This window comes from Lepisosteus oculatus, chromosome 3, assembly GCF_040954835.1.
Source record: "Lepisosteus oculatus isolate fLepOcu1 chromosome 3, fLepOcu1.hap2, whole genome shotgun sequence".
NCBI classification, from domain to species: domain Eukaryota; kingdom Metazoa; phylum Chordata; class Actinopteri; order Semionotiformes; family Lepisosteidae; genus Lepisosteus; species Lepisosteus oculatus.
Window position 1 is genome coordinate 67,783,508 of NC_090698.1, and position 9,325 is coordinate 67,792,832.

The 9,325-nt window shown below is 35.4% G+C and overlaps 1 protein-coding gene across 1 annotated transcript; it reads right to left on the reverse strand.

Annotated features, from left to right (window-relative positions):
* Nucleotides 1-219: 219 nt before the first annotated feature.
* Nucleotides 220-8,598, reverse strand: LOC102697530 (C-C motif chemokine 19-like). The gene is made up of 4 exons (XM_015361383.2): nt 8,449-8,598; nt 4,478-4,607; nt 3,271-3,385; nt 220-1,502 (listed from the first exon to the last, which is right to left on the reverse strand). Exons 1-4 carry the CDS (start codon nt 8,507-8,509, stop codon nt 1,476-1,478), a joined length of 333 nt encoding a protein of 110 aa, XP_015216869.2. The 5' UTR covers nt 8,510-8,598; the 3' UTR covers nt 220-1,475.
* Nucleotides 8,599-9,325: the final 727 nt, after the last annotated feature.

The following is a 9,325-nucleotide window of genomic DNA, read 5'->3' on the forward strand; positions in this document are numbered from 1 at the left end:
TATGTTATTTTAATTCTTACACTCTTCATGGCAGAGATTGCAAAGCATAAGGAATGTGGTTAAAGAATTTATCCCATACCCCCACAATTCTTTCTGTAAAGTGTCTCCTGATTTCTGTCCTAAAATCTTCAAAAAAGATTTTGGTTAAAACAGGGCTGTAGGCTAGCTAGACAAGAACAATTTATTGAAAAAAAAAAAACTCCAACAGTGCAGAGGATATAGAATCAAATAGTTTATTTAGAAATGACAAAGTTTCATAAGGTTAGAAAATACAGTCAAAACACCATAGTTCTTAAAAAAACATTTAAACAAGAAAATATGACACAGTCTTTTTGAATATTTTGTTAAAACATTTAAAACATTTTAAAAGTTTCTTGCGTTTTCAATTTTTTAAGATGAAATTTAGTTGTTTTATTTTGTGTTTACTGCACATGGTTATTTTACACATTAAAAATCCTTTCTGTTAAGTACAATACAATATAAAAAAACAACGCCCCGTTACTTTCCACTTTGACACCAGAAATCTCTGTGTGTTAGCTTTCAAAAGGCTGGGTATATAGGTTTTCCCAATTGTAATTGTAATTGGTTTTATATAACCAAAATATATTAACATATTAAAGGGAGATACATTATAAAAACAAAATGTCAATCAGTTATGGGTTTACATTCTCCATTCTTCTAATAAATGTAAAAATAAAATTATGAGGCATCAATTACATTTTTTTCTTAGAAAATTATAATTTTTACTAAATACCAATATACTTTCCAGTAAAGGCTTTTGGTTAACAGTAGTATTTAACGTTTAATTGTAGTGTCTTGTTCGATAATTGACCTGATGCCACATATTTCACACCTTATCATACCGGTCATGTACCTATCAAGTGATACATTTGAATTACTGCTCATGTTTTAGAGAGAATGAATCAAAAGGTGAATACATTGCTAATGTTGTTTATTGTTCTGTGTATGTGGTGGGTGTTAAATTGAAAAGTAGTACAAAATGAACAATCTTCAATTCTTTGAATGCAATATACTGTAGCTCAGCTTACTCTTAAAATCAACGCAAAATATAGATTTAGACTGCTAAGAGTTTGTGCTTGCACTGAAAATGCATGACCCACATGATTTCCACTGCTGTCACAGAAGGAGATGGGGGGACAATCCTTGCACTCATAACCTCAGACAGTACAGTCTATAGACATCACATTTTGTTTATTATCAATAAAAACATCACATTTCACAAGAACCATAGGAAGTAACCAGGGGAACACATCCCAGGCTTATCAGTCACCTTGTATTAAAGGATATAAAAAACAAAACTCTGCAAAACAATAAATGAACAACACAGTACATTAACAATGGCCATATTTTCACATTTTCTTTTCCCTACTGTAACCAAAAGCTCAGATTATCGTTGGAGCCTTTTGCTGCTCCTGCCACTGTTCACGCGTGAAAGTGTGGAACCACAAGCTTCCTTAGCTCAGGTTATGACACCAGGGCTTCTGTGATGAAAAAAAAAGAACATCAGATTTATTTGTCCCATACAACTTCATCATTCTACACACATCATTTGCATCTTCTGGGCAAAATGGGGCATAAAGCTCGGCATAATGGCAATACAAAAGGCCAACAATGTTAAGACATATTATTACAAATTTAAAATTTAAAATGAGGGATAACATGTTGAAATTGTGCAGTGCTCTTTTATTCGTTTTGAATATTATGTTCAACTGTAGCTGGGAATAAACATGTTACTGATCCATGTCTCACACTGACGGACTAAAAGAACTGGATCTCTTTAGGCCCACTCTAATGTGCTAATACCTTCACTGTGATCCAGTTAAAAATCTATGTAATCATAATAAAACATTTGTGGATTATACTTCAAGTGAAACCCAGTGAACATAAAATGTTTTTGCCAAGCTAAAGCATTTTTCCCAGAAAGCAGTACTTGCAGACAAAATGATTTCCAGATGTTATACTGGAGCATAAATATGAATCAAGTCAGTCTATTTATTAAAACCAGAATATAATGACACAACGTTTTAGTTATAATGATTTAACATTTCAGCTATAATACATTGTAAATGCAATCTTTATTGTAGCATGTTTGACAAGATATCTTTACATTGCTATTAATACTAAATATTGCATATAGTGACATTGTACAGTGTATAGTGGCAGTGTACTGAGTGACAATGCACTAAATCACAAAAATTCTTATTTAAATGCATGTATAAAAATATATTAGCTTTATCTATTTATCAGACCTATATGTATCTATATGTTATATTAGCAACACTTCTCATTTAGGAACAAGTAATAGGTTTATTCTATGCTGAAACATTGTGTTTTCTCTCTTCTCTTTTCAGCATGGGATAAACCTATTACTTGTTCCTTCACAGACTGCGCATGCTGATGCAGCCACCCACCTGAACTACTTCTACATACTGTACTTCTCATTTAACCTCAGCAAACAAAAAACTCTGCTTATGCGATTAAATCAGAACTGTGAGCAACAAAACCTCAAAATTTAACTGTTAAAATTAGCTGAGTATTTCCACAAAACAAATGGTACAAAAAAAAGTGTACATGGCTCATGTATTATTTTTATTAAGAAAAGCAAAGAGTTGCTTCACTTTTCTGACCCTTATTTTGATGCTGGAATAGCACCAGACAGTAGTAAATGATTTGTGAAAGGGCCACCACAGATCAAAGAAAGACAGACACAGTTTTGTAGCCAGTGCTGAGAATATTAATATTGTAGCACTCTCAGGTTCACATGCGCCCTCACCACTGCCACCTCGGGTCGGCCCCCCATCGTTGGGGACCCAGCCACTTGAGCTAAAGGGAGATCTCCCCTCAGCCCAACGGCTGCGGTCCCTGCTATTCACAGAGAATGGCGGTGGCGTCACCGTGCTGGTAAGCCGGCTTGAACAACCTGCAATGGTGGCCGTATGCGTTACAATATTAATGTGGTTTTGTCTGCCATAGAATTTTTCTGGCAAAGGAAACTCTGCCCTTTTGAAGTGAAACTTTTCGTGGTTGTGGTTCTAGGTTAGAAAAATCCCTGATTCCCCTTCTTCATCAGAAAAATAGAAACGTTTCACGACAAATGTCTGTACGGGTTCAAACTAAAATGTTCTACTGTATAAAAAGGCAATATTGTTCTGACTTTTTCAGGCGAACTAATGTCTTTACAGTTTTCACAGGACTCTAAGTGTTATGCTTTGTGTGGTTACGTAAAGTTGCAGTGAGCAGGACAGTTACCTTGAAATGAAATCCCTTACATCCCTTATTCCTCTTGTCAACTTTCTCTGTCAGCTCTTTCACCCAGGCCTCGTTATGGGGAGCACACAGCTTCACATTTCTCTTGGTAATGAACCTGAAAAAAATGGATAAGGTCCTGTTACAGCTCTTCTTTTGTCAGTGGTTTACCACTACCTGTGTATTCCAAATTAAAATGCATTTCAGGGGCACCTGTTTTGGAACTAAAGGATATCAGCTTTCTGTACTTGGATTTTGGCCCCTGGATGACGTCTAGTGGTGTGTTTGCTGTTTTTCGTTTCTTTTTTCAAATATTCCATTTCAATTGTTAATTTATTTACAATTTTTTAATAATCATGACTGTGGAAGTTGATCAATTTATATATAGATGAATGAGGTGTACCCATGTACTGTAGTAAAAAGAAAGATAAAACAGGAACACGGGAGAAATTTTGAAGGAAGGATTTGCAAAGCATTACAATTAAAAGCTGAAGAAACCCCAACATTTGACAAAATTCTTCATCATCAGTTATTTTCCCCTATGTTACTTAATTTGCATTCACTAATTAAACTCATATTACTATAATTCAGTATTCTATTTACTTTCAAATTGTAAATGAAGTTAAAGTGATATTATAAAAGCTAAGTAGATTTAATAAACGCTAGTGTTTTCATTAACTCCAATTTTAACTTTCAGTCTTATGCAATATCTGGATATTATAGTTAATGGTTGTGATTAATGAATACATTGTCCAAATTGGTGTAATCAAGCAATACCAAAGTAATATTGAAAAGATAAAAATTTATAGATTATTTTGTCATGATCTGTTTTCTCACAGTAAATTGAAAGTACAGTATCACTTCTTGCTTTGGGGTTGTTCTACCATACTGTAATTATGTAATCCTTAAGCATATCTGTCCTCCTGGGCCTCATTTAAGGACCTGCACATCTGTGTGTCTCAGAAAAGTCACTTATACAGTATTCAGTCTCTCTTTCTCAAGTTTGGGTTTAAATGGTGAAAATTGGAATGTGCATTTCACATCTCTACAGAATCAACAGAGGAATACAAACTGGAATCCCTCGAAACTGAATTTCACTCAATTTCAATAAATAAATAAAGGAGTACTGTCTGAATCTTTCTTTGGTCAGCTCAGGAAGAGACGGAAAGATGCAGGATTCTATTGTAAAGGATGTTCAACAAGTACTTACACCATAGCTTCAATTTTGCAGCCATTTCTATTGCTTTGTTTTTGGTAGGTCTTCACTATCTTCATGGGGATTTTGGCATTGCTGACATCCAGACAGCAGTCCACAGCTATGTTCATGTCTCCAGAGGCAGCTGTGGAGCAAAGCATCTTAGTACAGTAATTCAGCATTGACCTTGACTAAAAACCTAATAGTTCAGGTAGGTAGCTGCGTCAGTATGCATAGGCTGCAAAAACCTAAAAATCCAATATACTACTTTCTGCACACACTAGCTCATTATAGCCAGCTTTGAGGTACAAGCATGATACTGTAACATTGCTTTATTGAAATTCAAATGTATAGAATGATCTTGAGAATGGTAATTATATAATAATTAGCCAATATCATCGATTGAATTAACACAGCTCCACCTCCTTCTTGTCTGATCTTGTCAGATATCAGAGCTAAGCAAAGTTGGGTCTGGTCATTACTTGAATGAGATTTCTATGGAAATCCAGGTTGCATTTGTAAGTGGTGCTTGGAGCCAGCTAGTGCCACACATTCATCTGGACCACATGCTGTAACACTTCCAGCTAAAAGTCCACAGACACCATTTGTAAGAGTAGGGGTGATAGCGCCGGTATCCAATTTCCTCTCTGGGTTTATATAATGACCTCCCCAATGTTTCCCCTTGATTCAGCTGGTGAAGTAATTTCTCACTTCTGTACATGGTCTGATGGTTGATGGATTTCTGGTGTGTAATGCGTACTGCACATCATTTTCTGTGGTGAGTGAAGTGGGTCCCCTTCTAAAGAATCAAAGGTCTTTGGGTTCCTCTGGGATAAAATGCGCTATACTTATGCAATACTTAATTATACCGTTAAAGCATCATGTATTAATGTCAACAGTGCAATTATTATTGATATTTTAATACAATCTTGACATTGTAATACTGTAGCTAAAGATTTATTTTCCTCTTTTTCACATTTCTCTTCACAGCTGCTGAACTCCAGTTTTGTGCCTCATATATTTACATACTTGAATCATTTGAAGGGTAAAGATAATTAAAATCTAGAAGAGTTAGTTTTATTTTAATAATAAAGCTGAATAACATTGTAGCTGAACAAAGATAATGGTGGCCAGGTTCTAGCAAATGCAAAGAAGTGTTAGGAATTAAAATATCTGGAAAACAACTTTTGGCTGTAACTCTTAAATACAATACAAAAAAAAGATTGCAGTTTATTTGATCTTATTCGATGTGTTTGCCATCTCCTCCCACTGTCCTCCCACTGTTCCAGGGTACACAAGACACTGCACATTATGTCTACATTACAACACACAGAACTCATTTATTTCAATATATTTCAGAGGGGAAAATAACATACGTCTCATAGATACTCTGACTTCTCACCAAATTAATTTGTTACAGTTGAATCACAATCTTAGTTGCAGTGACGATTCTTGTGCACTTATGTTACACCTTTTCTACAAAGTTCATTTAGATCATTTCCACCAACATTTTCCTCACCAACGGGATCACCGTGTGGTATGGCAACACCTCTTCGCGAGAAAGAAAGGCACTGCAGAGAATGGTCAATATGGCCCAGAAGATCATCGGCTGCGGTCTCACCGAGATTAAACAGCTCTATGAGGACCGCTGCCGTGGTAGAATTCTGGCCATCACAGAGGACAGTCACCACCCCGGGCATGAGCTCTTCACCCCACTGCCCTCAGGCAAGAGATATAAGAGCATACGGACACTTACCACTAGATTCTTCAATAGCTTCTATCCACAAGCAGTGAGACTGGCGAAAACATTTAGCCATCCCCCTCGGACCACACCTACACCATCACCATCTACCTCTTTATGATTTCTTATCTATTGCACATCTCCAGTCATTGTTTACACGTCTGTATTGTTTACATTCAAACTGTCTACATGTTTACTTGCACATTGTCTATTGTTTGTTTGTACATTGTCTTGATGCACTGTTTGCACTTTGTTTTGTTTTTTACACTTGTTTTACAATCGAGAGACTTTCTGTAAGTAAGAATTCCATTGTACCAGTACCGGTTACATATGGCAATAAAGTTCAAGTTCAAGTTCAAGTTCAAGTTCAAGGAACCTTCAGAGGTCTGTAAAATTGCACAGTGAATAGCTTTCTTTGTTTTCCGCTGGTAGCACAAATTTTACAGGTTGTAATCACTTCAGCTTTACAATTATTTCTTGCACATAAACGCAGAAATCCCATTCCTGACCCCCCACCTTAGAGTGAAGACTGGGAATTGTTTGCCTTTTTTCTTAATCGTGAACGCACTGACCCACAAAAGTGTGATGCCGTTTGACTTTTGACTTTGCATAAGGTAAATATACAGTATTGGAAAATGAATCTGCCTTTGAAAAACAGTACAAGCATGACAAATTTCTTTTCAGGCATATTGTAAACCTATAGTAGGTGTACTGTAGGGCATAATTTGTTCTGAGATATGACACTGAGAATTACATTTTAAGCACAGAAAGACCAAAATGCTCCAGAATGCCAGAAAAAAAAAAACATTTGAAAAGGCTTAATTGAAATTCAGACCTAATGTGTTCTCTGACACAAGTGTGCTGTGAGTAAGGGTCTTTGAGACTTGCTAAAACTTAAACCTTTAAAATCTGAATTACACATTTAGGAACAGAATCAATTTCACAACACTCATTTAATGGTTAGTTCCTTACAGTTAATACTTTAAAGTTAGAAATACCCTTGACTTGTACAGTGCGTGGCAAAAAGCAAGGTACAGTAGGGACTACATTTTCATTCAAAAATCATAAAAGCCTAAATGCAGAGCACAAATAAATCTAAGGGAATTACATTTGAAGAATAATGTCTTGAAGGGCACTTAACATTCAGTTACAGGAAAAGTCTGACTATTTACTAGCAGTCAACAAATGTAGTTTAAAAATGCAATTAATCAAATACAATGGGACATCTTAAGTGGTATACACTGGTTCTAAAATATTGCCAAAAACCAAAGGCATTCATATTCAGTCCAGCTAAACACATGGCATTCTGTTACAATGGAAACTCAGAAGTGTACAGGTGCTATGCTTCATTGGATGAAACTCTCTAGCAGTCATAAGAAGTAATTCTTATCTTTAACAAAACACCTGCTTTGGTGAAACAACAGTTTAAACAACTCTGCTTACATGGATAAGACACTGCATGTTTATCACCTGTTGTAAGTTCAGTGACTCACACCCATTGTGAGTCAAAAGACTGAGTCAGGAGATATGAATAGGAGGGCTTGTTCTGTTACATAAACCATTCAGGTAATTTCTGTGTTCTACTTAACCTGTTATTTTAAGAACTCAAAGTTGAATCTGACAGCTTTATTGGAATTGCATTATGACTCTAATTGTTTCTCATCATTTCCTCAGGAACATGTTAAACAATTTAATGACAAAATTAATGATGAATTTTATGACGTAGAGGTCATTTCAAATGTGCAAAGCGTTCTGAAACTACTTGTTCTTTAATTGAAAATCATAAATAAAAATATGTAAAATCAATAAATTAAAAAAAATTATATTATATTTCCATCAAAAGTTAAGGTTTAAATCAGGTGAAATACTTTATTATGCAGTGGTGCAATCATCTGTGCATAGGTTTGAAACAAACTAAATTCACAGTACTGTAGTTTTCAGGTGCTGTGCAAGATCTTATAAAGTATAAGAAATATACTTTAATCTTTCTGAAGCTTATAGTCCTTCTTAAATACAGCTCATTAGAATTATCCCAGGGACTTCTTTCCAAGACATCCGTTTGACAGAACATCCATGAAATTAAGCTAATATTTACATATTTCACAGACTTTGGAGAGCTTGCAAACATTTTCCAGCTAAGACTATGCTGCACCATGTGTTTGCTATGGTCTTGGATATGTGAATGAAGACAGATATAATGACAGACAGCAGAAGACAAAATATTTGAGCAAATCAAACTACTTACCTTTGGAGCACCAGTAGATCAGGAATACCAATACACAGACAGAGGAGATGCTGCGAGTCATATTTGAAGCTGATGTTGTTTCTGGCAGAGAGGGAGAGAGAGATTCTTTTTGCAAATGCTCCACTTGCCTCTTTGCTGCTAAGAGTCTGGATCCCTGTCCATTTATACTCTTTAGTTTCACTTTGAGAAGTACACCAAGAGGCGTGTTATTTCTCAGGGAAGTCATGTGTCCCTAAGCTCTTTAACTCCTAAGATGAAGATGAACTTTTGATGATGAATAAAGGAACAAAAGAATGGATTGACGTTAAATAAAAAAAAAATCATAACAAGAAATCCCTGAAAACTGCTACAGAAAAACCGTGTGTCGGTTGCCAAATGTTAATATTTCAGTTTACCTGAGGTTTGCTCAGTTTCAGCGAACACTGAGTAGAGGCAGTTCCCTAAATAAATATCCCTGTGCACCAACAAAGCAGAGAAGAAGAAAATAATAAATTCATTATTTAAAAATGTATGATTATGGCAAAACAAATGATTGTTTAGCACCTAAATTGAGAGGCACCGGACATTTCTTATTTTAGAAATAATCAATATAGAATACTTTGTAGTCTAGGGTGATGTTGTATAGACAACTTCTTTTTCACTGGGTTCTTTTCTTTCCATGAAGATCTTCCTTTCTGGAAAGGTCAGATGGAATTCCCTCTGAGAAAACTCCAACAGTTTCCTAAAGCTCCGTTCTTTATGATGGACCACACTCTATTTGGAAGTCATTAATATGCCTATTTCAAAAGCTTCTGCTCCAATTTACTTTTCAAATTTTATGCAATCAATGATAATCTTCTGAATGTTTCATTTATTTACTCTTTTCTTTTGTCTGTCA